Source organism: Equus quagga, chromosome 13, assembly GCF_021613505.1.
Source record: "Equus quagga isolate Etosha38 chromosome 13, UCLA_HA_Equagga_1.0, whole genome shotgun sequence".
Classification (NCBI taxonomy): Eukaryota; Metazoa; Chordata; class Mammalia; order Perissodactyla; family Equidae; genus Equus; species Equus quagga.
This window is the reverse complement of record NC_060279.1, coordinates 32,725,421-32,742,808: the sequence shown is the minus strand read 5'-3', so window position 1 is coordinate 32,742,808 and position 17,388 is coordinate 32,725,421. Positions and strand designations below refer to the sequence as shown.

At 46.6% G+C, this 17,388-nt stretch overlaps 2 protein-coding genes across 6 annotated transcripts; both read right to left on the bottom strand.

Annotated features, from left to right (window-relative positions):
* Window positions 1-9,463: 9,463 nt before the first annotated feature.
* Window positions 9,464-10,982, bottom strand: TSTD1 (thiosulfate sulfurtransferase like domain containing 1). The gene is made up of 4 exons (XM_046683403.1): window positions 10,758-10,982; window positions 10,434-10,556; window positions 9,764-9,926; window positions 9,464-9,660 (listed from the first exon to the last, which is right to left on the bottom strand). Exons 1-4 carry the CDS (start codon window positions 10,831-10,833, stop codon window positions 9,609-9,611), a joined length of 414 nt encoding a protein of 137 aa, XP_046539359.1. The 5' UTR covers window positions 10,834-10,982; the 3' UTR covers window positions 9,464-9,608.
* Window positions 10,983-11,128: 146 nt separating this feature from the next.
* Window positions 11,129-16,927, bottom strand: USF1 (upstream transcription factor 1). Of its 5 annotated transcripts, none has more exons than XM_046683397.1 (11): window positions 16,780-16,927; window positions 14,833-14,925; window positions 14,384-14,433; window positions 14,105-14,220; window positions 13,657-13,758; window positions 13,223-13,418; window positions 12,886-12,973; window positions 12,691-12,749; window positions 12,450-12,544; window positions 12,074-12,202; window positions 11,129-11,882 (listed from the first exon to the last, which is right to left on the bottom strand). In XM_046683397.1, exons 2-11 carry the CDS (start codon window positions 14,838-14,840, stop codon window positions 11,793-11,795), a joined length of 933 nt encoding a protein of 310 aa, XP_046539353.1. In that variant the 5' UTR covers window positions 14,841-14,925; window positions 16,780-16,927; the 3' UTR covers window positions 11,129-11,792. The 5 variants fall into 5 exon arrangements, with proteins under 5 accessions (XP_046539353.1, XP_046539356.1, XP_046539354.1 ...); XM_046683400.1 differs by lacking the exon at window positions 16,780-16,927 and adding an exon at window positions 16,364-16,755; XM_046683398.1 differs by lacking the exon at window positions 16,780-16,927 and adding an exon at window positions 16,009-16,335.
* Between the last annotated feature and the right edge of the window lie 461 nt (window positions 16,928-17,388).

Sequence of the window (17,388 nt, the reverse complement as noted above, 5' to 3'; positions counted from 1 at the left end):
CTGTTCTTTTCCTTCAAAGGAATTAGTCTTGGAGAGAGAGACATATACAGGATGTTAAAGTATGAGAGTAAAGAGGATCAAGGGAAGAGCTTAGAGCAGGGACCAATCACTGTGGACTGTGATTGTCAGAGAAAACTTTAAGATGGGAGCACTTGAGCAGGGGTTTAAAGGAACTCTAAGACTGATCTAGTCTTTAGGTAGAAGGGTCATCTTAGAGGTCATTTAGCTCATCCTCGCACCCTTCACAGGAAGGCCCATACAACCACCCAGAAATTAGACATCCTCTGCTTAAACTCTTCTTAAAATTCTTAAGGCAGACCATTCTGCTTTTTGTACAATTCTTAATTATTAAAATATCCTTTCAACAAATTGAAATCTGCCTCCTGGTAACTTCCAGCCACTGTTCTCTGGCATTACACAAAATGTCTCATTATTCTTTGCCAATGACAGCCAGCCCTTCCTTCAAGTATTTTAAGATACTTATTATAAGCCTTCTGAGTCTTTCCTTCTCCAAGCTAAACATCCGTATATCCTTCAGATAGTCTTCATATGGCATGATTTCGCAAGCCTTCCACCCCCATAATGAGTCTCCCTCCTTTAGATAGTTCCTTGTTTGTTCATAAACTAGGCATTGAAGAAGCCATCTCTCTATGGGATGGACACATCTCAGTTCAGACCCAGGTCCCCAATATCTAGCTATGTGTCTTCAGCCAGTTCACATCTCTCTGAAATTTTCTGCATCCAGAAGGTAGTTATGATGATGGTAATATCATTTACCTTATGGCAAAACAGGATTAAATAATATAATAGACATCATATGCTTAGTACAGGGCAAGGTACATTTTAAGAAATGAAATGGTATCTACTTGCATCACCCTTATTTACAGCCTAAGAACACATTTGCAAATATAATAGCCATATTACACTATTGAGTTATAGTCAATTTGTAGCAAACTAAAACCCATAAGCCTTTTATTTTCACTCGGACAACTATCTTTTTTTTTTTTTTTTTTTTTTTAGGAAGGTTAGCCCTGAGCTAACTACTGCCAGTCCTCCTCTTTTTGCTGAGGAAGACTGGTCCTGAGCTAACATCCATGCCCATCTTCCTCTACTTTATATGTGGGATGCCTACCACAGCAGGGTTTGCCAAGCGGTGCCATGTCAGCACCAGCGAACCTCAGGCTGCTGAGATGAGGAAGATTCAAACTTGACCGCTGCGCCATCAGGCCAGCCCCTCTGGACAACTATCAAATCAGGTCTCTTACATCCTATACTTGTGCAGTTGTTTCTTAACCAAAGTACATTTTGCATGTATACCTATTCCATTTTATATCTTTTTGTTTTGAAAATGAAATATTAATATGTAGAAAAGTATACATGAAATGTTAATAATTAATATTAAATGAAAAAGTAATTACAAATAGTATGTATCCCAGTTATTTTTAGGTAAAACATTTGTGCATACATTTACAAAGCATGAAAGTAATTTTAGAGTATGCAAATAATTTTATATTCACCAAGTTCCTTTTCCCATATAGTTGCTTAAATGAATAATAAACTTTTAAATTGTATTGTCATTGACATTTGTTTCCTGTAGACTTTCAAAAGAAGAGCAGAGTTTGTAAACTTCAGGCTGGTGAGTTTGTCTGCAAAATAGAAAGTTCTGGAAGGGCTTATTAAACATAAATCTGGGGCCAGCCCTGTGGCCGAGTCGTTAAGTTTGTGCGCTCCGCTGCAGCAACCCAGGGTTTCACCGGTTCGGATCCTAGGTGCAGACATGGCACCACTCGTCAAGCCATGCTGAGGCAGCATCCCATGTGCCACAACTAGAAGGACCCACAAGTAAAAAAAATATACAACTATGTACCGGGGGGCTTCGGGGAGAAAAAGGAAAAATGAAATCTTAAAAAATATATATATATATCTTGATTCTGTCATCCAATATATTAGCAGTCACACTGGAATTTGTATTATATGCATGTTTCATAAACACGCTATTACCTAATCCAGTAGGTTAATAAAAATATTGAACAAGCATGGACTTGAAAACAAAATCCCCCAGGGCTGGCCTGGTGGCACAGTGGTTAAGTTCGCACATTCCGCTTCGGCAGCCCAGGGTTTGCCAGTTCAGATCCCAGGTGCGGACATGGCACCGCTTGGCAAGCCATGCTGTGGTAGGTGTCCCACATAGAAAGTAGAGGAAGATGGGCACGGATTTTAGTTCAGGGCCAGTCTTCCCCAGCAAAAAGAGGAGGATTGGCAGCAGATGTTAGCTCAGGGCTAATCTTCCTCAAAAAAAACCAAAAAACAAAAAAATCCTGAAGTGACCTCTTTCCAAGCTGGCATAGTACACTAACAGCACCCTAGGTATTGATATTTTCAGATGTTTCTGTTGAGAGATGCTGTGCTTCTCTCATATATTTGTCTGATGGATACCTTGAATTTTATATTAGATTCTATTGGTCATTTCGCTTTGATCTCTAGGAAGACCAAATCCAAATCTGCAATCCAAGTCCAAAAATTGACATGCATCCCTAACTTCATTTGTCTGTGTCCTGACTTCACCTGACTATGTTATTCAATTTTCCCTTAGCCCTGACGTATTTTTTAAAATTCTTTTATCCTTTTTGGCTGTAGGGTTTTGTGCACATACAAACATACTGAGTGGGTGCTGCGATGTGCTACCCAGACTCCCCTTCAGGAATGATCGACTTATTCCCCTAGCTGTTGGCCTTTTTGGGAATGGCATCCACTGCAGAGAGGCACCTAGGCCTAGGACGCAATCCCTTCCCAGGGTGACCTACATCTAGTGACTAATCAGTGTGTGTCATTCAAGGGTCACCTTGAAAGAAGTTTCATTGGAGTAGTAGGGTAGGCAATAAAACCTGTATGGTATGTCAATAATACCTCAATTAAAAAAAAAAAAACTGCACGGAGTAGATGAGGAGAGAGTGTAAATTGAGGAAATAAAAACTGTGACTATAGCCAGCCTGGTGGCACAGCGGTTAAGTGCGCACGTTCCACTTCGGTGGCCCGGGGTTGGCCGGTTTGGATCCCAGGTGCAGACATGGCACTGCTTGGCAAGCCATGCTGTGGCTGGCGTCCCACATATAAAGTGGAGGAAGATGGGCACGGATGTTAGCTCAGGGCCAGCCTTCCTCAAAAAAAAACAAAAAACAAAAAAACTGTGACTATAGACACTTCAATAGAGATGTTACTGAGAAGGGCAGCAGGAAAAGGAGCGGCAGCTGGAGGGGTGTTGGATGAAGGCAGAGTAGGTATTTTGTTTACGTGGAAATGCTTGTATGCTAATGGCAATGATCCAGTAGAAAGGAAAAAATTAATGGTGTATGAAAAAGAGGGGATAGTTGCAGTACAAATTCTTGAGGAGAGAGGAGACAGGATCCAGAGCTCAAGTTGAGGGTCAAAGGGAGCAGAGACAACCATCCACTGTAACAAGAGGGAAGTATATGATACAGTTGGTACATTTGTTAGTGGGAAGATGATGGAAATTCAGTACGATTTCTTCTGTTCTCAGTGGAATATGAGGTAAAGTCATTAGCAGAAGAGAAAGGAAGTTTAGAAGATCTAAAGAGTGGGGAGAAGTGGAGACAGAAACTGAACACACTAGGGAAGTTTATTAGGACTGGTGAGCATGTTAAGTGCCTACTAGATATTTTGGACATAATTTAAAGAGACCCGTCAAACTGGTGTGAATTTTACTCCAGCTGTTGGACTGCAGGGAAAGAGTAAATAGTTAGGTGGGTTTGACCATAGTTGGGATTTTCCTAAGCATGTGGATAGAGAGAGCAGCAAGGATGCTAAAGAGGTCTGCAAGGGAGTTACCTTTTACTAATTCTCTCTGTGTCCTTCAAGTTTCTTTTTGCTAATAAGTATATATCCATATTACTTTTTTTTTACACAAAAGATAGCCTACTACATTTTTTTTTACCTGACAGTATATCTTAGAGCTCCTTCATGAGTACACTGAGAGCTTCCTCGTTCTTTTTTACAGCTATGTAATATTCTATTGTATGTTTATGATGTTTATTTAGCCAATTTTAACTTCTAGACACCTAGATTTCTTCCAGTCTTTTGCTAATATAAATAAGGTAATGAATAAACTCATACATGTCATTTTACATGGAAGCAGGCATATTTGTAGGATAAATCTCATCAGAAATGTGAATAGTGGGAAAACAGGCTATATGCAGTTATTATTTTGGTTGATATTGACAAATTCCCCTCCATGAGGTTGTACCAATTATATTTACATAATATATTAGCATATCTATTTTCCCCAGTCTTGCCAAAAGAGTGTTTTCTCAAACATTAGAATTTTTGCTAATCAGATAAATGTAAAGTGAAACCTCAGTTTAGTTTTAATTTGCATATCTCTTATTATGAGTGAGCTGAGCATCCCCATAGATTTAAAAGTCAGGTGTATTCTGTGAGCTGTCTCTTCATATGTTTTGCTCATTTTTTTATTGGGACAGTTGTCTTTTTCTTATCCATTTGTAAGGGCTCTTTATCTATTCCAGGAATTAGCACTTTATGTATGCTATGAGTTGAATTTTTCCCCTAGTTTGCTGTTTGTCTTTTGACTTGACTTGTGTGGTGTTTGTTTCTTAGTTTTTGCCATGCAGAAGGCTTTCAATTTCTTGTTTTGTACTTTAATTTATCAGTCTTTTCTTTTATGGCTTCTACATTCTGACTCAAAGTTAGAAATATCTTCCCCACTTTAAGATAATGAAAGAATTCGTCTTGATAGTTTCCATTTTTACTTTAAATCTTTCATCCATTTGAAATTGATCTTGGTGTATAGTATGGGATATGGAACCCATCTCTCTATCTATGCACATTGTTTTAGTTACTAGCAATTTATTACATATGTTAAAAGCTGGTAGGGCTTCCTCCCCCTCATTGATGTTCTTTTTATAGCTTTTCTGGCTATTCTTAATTTCAACTAAATTGATATATTTATGAAGTTGAGTCTTCCTCTCCAAGAATCTCCTAAGTCTTTTCTTTTGTACAAGTCTTTTTTTTAAGGTCTTTTCATCGTGTTCTTTTTTTTTTTTTTTTTTTTGAGGAAGATTAGCTCTTAGCTAACATCTGCCGCTAATCCTCCCCTTTTTGCTGAGGAAGATTGGCCCTGAGCTAATATCCATGCCCATCTTCCTCCACTTTATATGTGGAACGCCTACCACAGCATAGCTTGCCAAGCGGTGCCAGGTCCGCACCCGGGATCTGAACTGGTGAACCCCAGGCCGCCAAAGCAGAACATGCAAACTTAACTGCTGCACCACTGGGCCGGCCCCTTCACTGTATTTTAATATTTCCTTCAACTTAAACTTTCTTGGTAAGTTTATACCTAGTGATGCAAAGGAATGATGATAATGATGAGCCATGCATGGAATCTACTGGATTAGGAGGAAAACAGAGGCATAAGGAAAATAATGAATAGCAAAGTTTTGGAAAGGTCAATTAATTGGAGGACTTGATAGTTGAGGACTATGATTAGGAATGGGAATACTAGTGGAATGAATGAGCGGGAAGGATTTTGCATTGAGAAATACTATCAAGTCTAGTTTCTGAGGACTTTCTACTTTCTTGATTCATATTCTCTTTTGCATCTCTGGCCATAAGCTTAACCTATATTTTCTTTTAATTTTAAAACTCTGCTTTCCTGTAGTTCACTTCTTGTGTCTAATTTGCTTAGTGTCTTCTTCTTTGGTTAACATGAATTTGAGGAGACATGGTCTATTATTCCCATGTAAACAGTAACCAAAATGAAGCTGGTATCATTATACTGATAGCAAACAAAGATAAGAAGCATCACCAGAGATAAAGAGGAACATAATGAGAAAGAATCCATTCAGGAGGAAGCATAACAATTTTAAATTTGCACACTCTAATAACATAGTCTCCAAATATATAAAGTAAAATGCCAGAACTAAAAAGAGAAAAGACAAATCCAAATCATAGTGAGAGATTTAAACATACCTCTGTAAGTAGCTGATAGAACAAGCAGACAAAACAAATTAGTAGAAATACAGATGTGAACAACATAATTAATAAACTGGACCTAATTGACATATATTTAGAACACTGTACCCAAAAACTACAGAATATACCTCCTTTTTAAGTGTTCATGGAACACTTACAGAAATTGACCTAAACTTGCCCATAAAGCAAGTCTCAACATAGTTTAAATGATTCAAATCAAACAGTGTAGTTCTCTGACCACAGTGGTGGTAAATAAGTGTGTCCACTTTGTAAAAATTCATCAAGCTGCACACTTCTGATGTCTGACTCTTCTATTAAATGTATTTTCTTTTTAATATGACATGCTTTTCCACTGCCAGTCATAAGTTCCCTTCCATCAAGTTTCTATAATATTGATACTATTTTATTTACCTTCTTGTGTTTATTATTCACACTTGTATATACATCTCTAAATCCACATGTTCTATGTGGCAGGCACTTTACACATATTGTCGCGGTAAATTTTCACAACTATGCAAAGAGATAAGCCTTTTAACCCCCATTTATAGATAAGGAAAGTGAGAGTTGGAATAGTTAAAAAGTAACTTGCGGTGACCACTAAGTCGCACAAAGTCAGAACTGGAACTCAGAACTCTGATTCACAGGTTTTCCTCTTTATATAATAACGTGCTACCATTCATGAGTATTCTTCCCAACTTTCTCCTCTTGCATTTTTTCCCTTGGGAATTACTAAACAGCTCAATAAAAATTCAACATCCGCTGAATACCTCCTATGTGCCAGGTTGTGGTTTAATTGTGGGCCATACAAAAATGAAATAAATAGTCCCTCCCCTTAAGGAGCTCAGTTGAAAAGTGAAGAGCCATGCAAGTTATAATACAGTGTGATAAGTGCCACAACAGAGGTGTGTATCTTACCCACTGTTCTCCTGTTTCTTGTGTCCTTCATGGAATTCAGTTATATAATTTTATCTGGTTATTTTTCTCCCTTCTCCTTCAGTTTAAAAGCCCTCTGGATGAGGACAGCGAGTGTACTGCCAGATACATTCCTCTAATTCTTGTGAAATTCAGCGTGGTACAAAAGAGACTGGAAGTTTCCCAAACAGGGGAAATGGTGAGTAAAGGCCAGGGTTAGGAAGGAGTAGGGTCTACTCAGGCCACTAAAGAAACCAGCCTGATGGGAGCTGGCACTGAAAGGTAAGTTTGGAAAGGCGGGGTGCTGCTAGATCCAGACTACAGACTGCTTGAGAGGCCGGCCAAGACGTGTGCTTGAGCCACCAGGCAACAAGGACCTGCTGTAAATTATCAACTCTGACTGATAAGATAAAAATGTTATTTTAAGATTGCTCAGACGGCAATGTTTCAGAAAAGCTGATATTAGAAGACTCTGAAAGTCAGGAGGCTAGTGAGGCTCAACAAACACCTCCTGAGAATTCACATTCATTCCAGACACTGGAGGTAAGGAAATGAAAGCCAGTTCCTGCCTTTGAGGAGCTCACAATCAATTGGAAGAGATAAACAAGAAAAATGTAGTGGAGTAGATGTGATGACACAGGTATAAGGTCAACAGAAACCTGGGGTAGATAAAGTATGGTGAGAGGGAAGAGTCCAGTGTAGCATGGAAAGGAATGCAGAAGGCAAGGGAAGGACATAGAGCTGGTCTAAACTCTAGCTCTTCAGCCTCCCCTACTGAAATAGTTAGCTATGAGGAAACGGAAAGAGAACTTTCAAGGGCAAGGTAATGGGTTGGAACAGCCTATCAAGATTATGAACCAAATAGTTAATGAGGGAGAAAGAGGAATGTTCTCTTAGCAATCATCAAGCCAAAGGGCATGGTCACGTAGTGGGTCAGCTCAGCTTACTTGCAGGATCCTCCCTAACCCTCAACAGCCAAACTGGAGAAAGCAAACAGTGTAGGTTGGCAGGCCAGGAAGGACTCACTAACCGGGACACCTTAGAACTGTGCATTTTATTGTAGATAAGTTATGCTTCAATAAAAAGAAAGGAAATGCTATAATCAAATTTTAAAACTTGCAGAGGGGGAAAAAAAAAAGACTAGAACAGTTAAGACTCAAAGAGGGACATTAGACCCCAGGAAAAATTTCCCAACCAGTCTGAGAACCAAAGGGATTTGGGTATTTGGGGAAAGAGTAATTGACACTATTTGCCAGACCCTGAGCTAGAGTCTCTCATATATTTCAACTTTATCTCCAGACCCAATGTCCAGCTAAGCTCCGGCAGTAAGGTATTGTGCTTAGCCCAGGGAGAGAGGGGGATAGCTCTGTGAGAAGGTAAAGAGCCCAGATGAATGGAAGGTTTTGTAGAGTGACAGCATAGATGATGAGCTAAGAGATGGAGGAGTGGTATAGTGCGGAAGGCAGAAGGGAAGAGGAAGAGGAGGTGAGACAAGGGGAAGGAATATAGGAAAAGTCAGAAGGAATTTCTTTAGAAACTTCAGAAATCAGAAAATTGGGTCCATCTCTCACCCAAATTTCTCTTCCACAAATAAAGCAATAAAATTTTTACAAGTCAAACTTAAGTCAAAATTCTGCTGTTAAAATTTTTTAAAGTTCTGGAAGGATATGCATCAAACTATGCGCCACGCTAGAGGGAAGTTTTATACCTTCTGTGTAGTGTTGAATTTTGTCTCAGTAAGTATGTGCAGTTTTTTTTAACCAATTAAATTTTGTTAAATCCAGTGTGGGATCAGAAAGCAGTGTTGATAAAAACTGGGACCTGTTTTTGGTGGCACAAGAGGAGTCCCTGATACCTATAATCTGTGTTTGACACATCTGTAGGGATGAAGAGTGGCATCTGTTCCCTCAACCAACAGCCTGGGACTGACAGCCCTTTCATTTGCTCAACCCAGTGACAAAGTCTGAGGGAAGTGAGTTTGGGGCTGCAGACCTGAAGATCTAGAGCAAGGGTAGGCCAACTTTTTCTACAAAGGACTAGAGTAAAAATTTTAGTCTTGGAAGGACATATAGTCTCTGTTGCAACTATTCTGCCATTTTTGCACAAAAGTAGCCATAGACAATGGTCTATGAATGGTCATGGCAGCAGGGCCAAACGGGGCCATAGTTTGCTGACCTCTGCTCTAGAGCAGTGGTTCTAGCTCCTGACTGCATAATAGAATAACTCGAGGGGCTCATAAAACCACTAATGCACAGATCCCACCCTTGAGATTCCAAATCTGGGATGGGTCCCAAGCTGTTTTTGTTTTTTGTTGTTTTTTTTTTTTTAAGCTACCAGGTGATTCTAATGTGCATCCTGGGCTGAAAACAATTGTTCTAGAAAGAGAACTGTAGTCTCAGGAAACTGCTGGATTTATTTATTTATTTATTTGGTGAGTCGGGGAGTAGATGAATGGTGGAAGGAGAAGGACCCGGGGCTGAATTGAGGTCTAGATTAAGATCAGAACAGTTTTCAGTCCACCTGACAAATTTAGTGCTTCCGATACTTTGATTAAATGCTCTTTATTTGATGCTTTTGCATGCACAGCGCTACAAGGCATTGCCCAACCCAACAAGTCAGCCCCTTCATCACCCTTAGTCAAGGTGGCCATGGGCAGGCGAGAAGGGGGCAATCAGTAAACCATCTTCTACCTAACCTTCTTGCTGGAGCCATTCTCTATAGGCCCCTGTGTAATTTCGAGCCCTGTGGAGACAAAGAAGGGTGAGGGAAGGACAGGCCCGGGAAGCAGTCCCCACTCACTCCCCAGCTAGCAATTCACACCTTCCGCATACACACTATACCATACCCGGTGTATCCAAGGCCCTGGGCCAACTGGGTGGCCTGCAAGCCCCGCTTGCCCATCTGACAGAAGAAAATCAGATTCTCATCTTCCAGCTTTGGCTTCTGGGTGGAGTACAAGGCCTGGAAAGCAGCTGGCTCCATCTGCAGGGCACTTTCCAACTCAGACACTGGGAGGATTTGAGAGGACAGAATGGAAAGCCGGCAGTTTGGCAATCTCAGGTGAGGTTAGGCCTGGAAGGACTGGGTGCTGGTGGTCGAACAAATCTCCAGGGGGGGCCAAAACAACACATGGTGGGCACCACTCCCCAACCTCAAGGTCAAGATACAGCCTAGTCTCACAGGAAGTCAGTCAAACTACCTTTGAATAAGAGCCATTTCCCGAGTTGTGAGGAGGAGCAGGCCGACTCAAGTCTCGGGAGGTCAACCATAGAGAAACTGGTCTGCCCCTTCCTCACCGCCTGTTATCCCCTCAAACTGGAAGGGCCAGCTCTGCTGCCAGGATCCGCCTCCAATCAGCCCTTCTCTAGGGAAGCTTAGCAGGGTAGGGGCTTAAGCAAACGCAGAACACCCGTAACAGTGCCTCTCCCACGCCATCCTACGTGAGGTCCCCTTAGCTAAGAACCTCCTGGACTGTCTCTACTCCACCACCGGGGCATCCCCTCTCAATCCCATACCCGGGATGTTGAGCGCCCCAGGGATGGTCCCAGCGGCCGCCTCCTCCCGAGATCTCACATCGATGAGTCGGGCCCGGCCCAAGGCTAGGAGCGAACGGAGTTCAGGGAGCGAGACGGCGGGCGCTGAGGAACGGAGCACGAGAGACCTGAGGGGAGCGGGACCTCACGTGGCAGCATCCCAACCCGGTGGGGGGCGTACGGGAGAACCTCTCAGCCACGCCCCTCGGCGCCACCCTCCGCAGACACCTCCACCCAGGGGGCTCCACGCGCTCCTGGGGGCCACATGTAGGACAGGATGTGGCCCCAGGTCTCCGGGGCAGGTACCTCCAGCCATGGTGCGCGCCGCGATTGCGAGTTGCAGGAATGCGGTCCCGGCCCGCCCCCTCGGAGACTGCAGCATCTCTCCCGCCCTCCCGAAGCCGAGACCGGAACCGGAAGAAAAGGCACCGCCTCCCGCACGGCCCCCGCAGCACCTGTTAGAGGTGCAGCTAACACTGGCCAGCTAGGGAAATCTCCGCGGTTGCCGGGTGTGGGCGGGCAACCGTACATTGGTCCGGCCCAGGCTCTAGCACGTAGAGTAACGAGTATAGGAGGAGCACCCCAACCTAATCTCGGCCCAACCCTATGGTCAAAGTGCAATGTGCCCCCTCCCTTCCGCCCTGGGGCCCACAAAAGGAGGAAAAACAGGAGACAACTGTGGCTCTGAACATTTTATCTTAAAAAAAAAAAAAAAGGAAAAGAAAGAAAGAAAAGAGAAGAAACCATCCCCACAAGGGGGAAGGCCCCAAGTGGGCCCCTGCCTGTTGTTCTCCCTGGCTGGAGACTTCTGCATAGGCCTTAGCTGCTCTCTGGCCAATCTCCTCTTCCTGGGGCAGCAAACACTGCTAAGCATCCTTTCCCCCACTTCTTGCTAAAGCCTGTTCCCCAGAGTCCTCAGGTGCACATCTGAGCTCCAGGGAAAGGAAGAACCAGTGGAAGCGCCAGAGTCCCGGGGCAAGCCTTGTCAGCAGACCCTCTGCTGGCACCCTAAGCAAGCACAGGGCAAGCCCCCCAGTTTAGTGTGTCCAGCATCCAGCGTGGAGACAGCACATGCATTGTGCAAGAGGAGCACAAGGGGCCCAGGGGCTGCATGGTGGGGTTGGGCAAGGCTGTCAGTGCACGTCCACATGTGTGTTTCACACCACTGCAGGCTGCTCTATCACAGGGCCTCAGTTCAAAGACACGCCTTCTGAGCTCCCCCCAGTCCCATGCCAGAGGTGGGCAGTGAAGGAAAGGGGCACGGGGTTAGCCTGTTGCTCCTGGGCTATCTGCAGTTCTCAGAAAGGGGCTGTGGGGCCCAAAGCCCCTCAATCCCCATCATTAGTTGCTGTCATTCTTGATGACGACTTCTACTCCGTGGTGCCGTAACTGAGCTCGCAGCAGCAGATTCTTGTTTTTAAGATCTTCCACCTGACATGGGAAGGAGGCAGTAAAGGGAATGGGTAGAAAAGTGGGCCCAGCCAAGTCCCTGAACTTATTCAGACATCCACTGGTGAGAGGAAAAAGGTGAAGGCTTCTCTGTGGAAAATGAAGTAGGGAGTCCCAAAGTGGGGCAGTGGCCGTGGGGTGGAGGAGGGCCATACTGAGGATAGGAGTCTGACCTGCTGTCGAAGCACATCATTGTCCAGCTGCAGCTGGTCAAGCCCCTGCAGTTCTTCAGACAACCGGTGGTTACTCTGCCGAAGCTCCTGGATATAATCACAGGCTTTGGATAGAATTCCACCTTTACTCTGCAGGAGAAAGCCAGCAAAATGAGGACTCAGATATAAGATACCTGGCTTGCTCTCCAAAAGCACATTCACATTTTGGACTTCACTTTCCCCTAAGGGTGGTGGTATAACATCTCCCAGGGAAACAGGAGCCTCAGAGAGATGAGAAGAGACTACTGCCATGTGTGCCCACTCTCTACCATTTCTGGCAACAATACCAGGAGACAGAATTCAGGCATCCTGCCCACTACCAGGGTCTTTCCATGACCTGGCCAGACTTGGTGCTCTCCATGGAGCAGTCTGGGATGATCTTGGACAGCTGCACAATCCAGTTGTTAATCTTGTCTCGGCGGCGACGCTCCACTGTGGGGCAAAGCGGAGGACCAGGTGACTCAGTGACAACTCACCACAGGCCCCATATAAAATACCTACCTCTCCCAGCCTCACACATCACTGCTGTCCCCAGTCCCACCACACAGCTGCTGGCTTCACACTCCGATCACACCTACCTTCATTATGCTGAGCCCTGCGTTTCTCATCCCGAGTTGTCCGGGGAGCTTCTGACTTCCTAACAACAGAGCCCAAGGTGGCCAGAGTGAGGGAAGGACAGAAGATAAGACTGGAGTTTGGGATAAGGAATTACACAAGATTTGGCAGGGATCAAGACCACTCATGGTAACTGAGAAGAAACAAGGGTTACTCACGGGGAATAAGGGTGGGTCCTGGGGGCAATGGAGCGCTGGCTGCCTCCTTGCAACACTTCTTGTGGGGACATCATCACAAAGAATTGACCTGTGAAGGTGCAGGGCAGATTCTGTCAGGATATGGGACCAGGAACCTCACCAAGCTCTGAGGCCAGTGCCCTGGGACCCTCCTCTAAAAAGGTCATACTTCCTCCTGCTGGAAAGGCAGCCCCGGACTCACTGCCTGCTCGGGTCTTAGTGATCATTAAGGGGTCATGAGTAAAGGCCCACTGCCCACCAGCCATGTCCCACAGCCTGCCCTAGCCCCGCCAGCCAGCATCCTCACACAGTATCTCACCCGTGCTGGGAGTGTTCGCCTGCCCCAGTAGTGCCTCTGAGCCCTGGGTAGTAACAACAGCTGCTGTACTCCCCGATGTGGTACCCCCTGTCCCATCTCCCACTGCAGTGCTGGGGAAGTAAGTATAGTGCGTCTCAGCAGCTGTCCCCTCTGTGTCAACTGCATCATCACTGGTGAACGCACCCTGGATCACCGCCTGGGAAGGGGGCAAGAGAACAGAGTCCAGCGACAGTCAGATACTTCCCACTGAACTACTCTGCAGCTTCTATCCCTTGGGGGAGGAGGGAGAAACATCCAGAAAGGGAGAGCCTAGTGCCTTGGGACAAGGCAGCCCAGATGCCTCACCACCCCTAGCCTCACCCCCATCCTATTGGTTCCCTTCTTCATCTTACTACTCAGAGCTCTAGTCCCCTCCCCAGCCCATACTCCTGTACCTGGGTCATAGATTGAGTGGCAGGGTAGCCACTGATGGCGCCAGTCCCCTCAGTCTGGCCATCTAGCTGCCCCTCAGACACCTGGATCACTCTGTACATCACCTAGAAGCAGGGAGGAAAGGGGAGGGAAGGGAAGAGAGAATAAGAGAGTAAGTGCTGGGGATCTCAGGGCCCCTCATAAAGCTTCTCTTGAATAGAACCCCAAAACAAGAGTCCTTCAGAGACACAGATTCAGCCATTCCCCCTTCCTTCCCCATACAGAGGTTTCAGCATAGCCCCTACCCCACCCCAATCTCTACTCCAAACCTCATTCTCTAATCCCACCACCCACCCCAGGAGTCCACATCTTCACCTCATCCTCCAAGCCAGGTCTCCCCTTGACAGGTTCAATTACCTCCCTCAACCCAACCACAGGGAACACCTGCAGCCACCTGGCCCCCTCCCTTACCTGGCCCCCATTCTCAGTTCGGAAGACGTACTTGACGTTGGGGTCAGGGAAAGTGGCAGCTGACTGGATGCTGGCGATAGCCACGCTGGTTGGGTCCTCCCCAGTTGCCACTGCACCTGAATTAAAAGAACAAAGGAAAAGTCTGTGAGTTACTTCCTTTCTCCCTCTGTTCCACTTGCATGGCATTCAGAAGGAGAAGGGCTCACAAGAGACGGGCCGATGGGGGAGGGGAAGAGCCCATGATGGGTTCTTGGTCTCAGGTCTGTTTCTACCACCCACCTTCCTGAATCTGCACTGTCCCCTCTTCCGTTTCAGCTGTTTTCTGCTGCCTGTTTGTGAACGGACAAAAGAAAGAATAAGGGAAGACGTGAATGAAAAGCTCACCAGGCCAGTAACATATGGCTCCCAAACTCAGTGGCATTCCCAACAGATGTAGGTTAGGTTAGAGTAACAACAGCTAGTATTTACTGAGTGTTTACTCAGTAAACTAGCTAAGCACTAGCTAAGCACTTAACAGGCACTACCTTATTGAATACCAGGAACAGCACCAAGAGGTAGGTAGCGCTACTTGCATTCTATGGATGGGAAACCAAATCACACAGCTAGTAAGTGATGGAGCTGGGACCTGAATCTAGGTCTCCCTCACTCCAGAGCCAGTGCTCTTAGGCATTTTGCATCCTCCCAGGCCTCCCATCTCCCATCCCAGACCCTACCACTTCTTCACTCACCCCTTCATCTCTCTGTGAGGGGGTACATCCGAGGAACTGGTCCTTCTTTGGAAGTCTTCGTGTCTCCTGCCTCACAGGCCTGAGTGCTAAGTCCTGGTAGAAATCAAGGAGTCTGCAGTGAGTCTAGGAAACTGAACAGCGCCCCTGTTTCTAGAACCTAGGCTCCACAAAGACACAGCCAGGAACATAACCCAATCATCTGCAGGGTCAGCTTCCTCCATTCTGATGCTGAGGACTGGCCTACAGTGACTAAAAAAGCAACTCTACAAACCGTGCTCGTCTACCCTCCATTATCACCCCAACTCCTGGTGGAGAGGGGATAATTATACTGGAAGACCAAGAAACAACATATTTCTGCATGGATTATTATTAAAGCTATTATGATCTGCCATGACATAGGGATTAGGAAGGGCCATGTTTAGACCACCACTATCAAAAAATACAGGGCCATGGATGCTGTGAGAAGCTTCCAGCTTCTCAGCCACAAACTGTACATTAAGAAATTTCGGTTCTCAAATCCAGTAAGGGGAAACCTGAAATCCGTTGCCAGTGGAAAACCCTCCAGAACCATAAAGACCAGACGGCCCTCGGGGCCCCATTGTACTGACAGGGCTCTAGTTTTGTGGTGTCCAAATTTATGTTATTTGTTAAAGACCCTAAAGCCCAAGTGTATCATCTTCAAGCCCCTTCTATTTTATTCACCGAGGGAGGCTTCCCGTAGAACAACATAGTTGCTAAAATGTTGCCATGACAACTCCAAATCAACTGAGCTTCAGCGAGAAGGGAAAAACCTCCAGGCTCACGGTTTCGAAGAAGAGACAATGGGGGAGGATTCCATCTACAAGGTGCCTGCCTTAGGCCCCTGACACCCAGCCAGAGGACAGGAAAAACAAAGAGCCGAGCAGATACGCCCCCGGAAAGAAACAGCTACATAGTACAAAGCAATAAGCTAATCTCGACACGAAAGGGGTGAGATTGTTGTGAATTCTCTACCCACAAGATCCCCCAAACCTTTCCGATTCAAGGAAAATCGTCAGCAGATAAGCCTTGAAAAGCCCGTATCCAAGGAAAGTGTTAACCCAGAAAGGAACTGAAAGTGAAACTGTCCGGAGGAAGTAGCGCTGCAAGATCTCAGTCCCTAAGGGGAAGTAGCACTAGTGTTTCGAGACCACCTACCTCTCCACCCCCAAACCTGCGGAGGAAGTGCCCCTCCAGGTTCCATGCGCTGCCTGCAGAAGGAGGCAATGAAAGAGAGGGCAGGGCACAGGAGGCGTCTCTATCGCCCACAGCTGTCAGCCAGGAGCAGCCTCTGAGGACACCCCGCAATGGGGTCAGGCTACTTATTCAAATCTTAGTTGGACATCCGGAAGCATTTCCTGAGCATTAGGGGTATGCGACACGGAAACCGGGATAGGATGTTGTGGCGTGCACGCTCAGGCTAAGGTAGGGCCCAGGAAGAGCCCTTGCTAAGTCTGGACACAAAGAGAAAAATAATCAAGTCCCGAAAAAAGTCAGGCGCCTTAGCCCTTGCCTGAGAACGCGGCGTCTCCCTGCAGGCCCACTAACCAGCTGGCGCTTAGCAGCCGAGCGCGGCCAGGCGCGATCCCCGGAGCCCGTGCCGTGACCCGGCCAGCCCCGCCGCGCCCGCCCGCGCCCCCGCTGCTCCGCAGAGGACTCAGGAAAGCCAGCTCGGCTCGGCGGCCCCGCGGTCCCCGGCCCGCGGCTGGCAGCGCAGGAGGGCGGGGACGTGCGCGCTCGGGGGCGGGGAGTGAGTTCGGCCCACAAAGGGGGTTAGGAGGTGAAGGACCAGGCACGGCCCCCTCCCTCAAAACAAAGGCTCCCTCCCCAGGAGTGCCCGAACCTGAAAAACTGAAACGAAATCAAGGCGGCCCCGCCCCGCCCTGCCGGCCCATCCAGTCTCCAGACCCCGTCCGGTCCTGCGCTCACCCGCCAAGGCCGCCCCAGCTGCCGATTTTCCCCGACCGTGTTCTCCCTCTCCGGGCTCGGGTATCTCCATGGACAGCTGCTCATGCGCACTCCCAGCCCGCGGCCATGTTGATGAGGGGCGGAAGTGTCTCTGTCGACCTCCCTGCCTTCTCAGCCTCTGAGCCTCCCCACTTCCGTTCGCTCCATCTTGCTGAGTGAGGGCTGAAGGTGCGGACTTTGGGGGCCTCTCTGGGGCCGGGAAGAAGCTATTTACGGATTCCTGGGAGGATGGTGCTGAAGTCCTAATCGCTTTCGGCAAGAACGGGAGAAAGACGACTAAGTTGTGCTACTATCTTTCTGCTGGACAGGGCCTTTGTAGTTCACAGAAGAGGGAGTGAGAGAGGCCGGCCTAGATCAAGGGTGGGACGTCGGACGGAGGCGCCATCTTTAACAAGGGCTCTTTGGGAGGCCATCTTGGATCAGGACACCCTTTTGAAGTGTTTCCTGTTGGAGATTAGGACATATCTGGGCATACTCTTTTTGTATTAGCATCAGCAATCGCTCTCCCAGGGACCTCCCAGGCCTCCAGTTTTTCTGAGACTCACTTTCTGTGAGAGGGATCTTTATTCC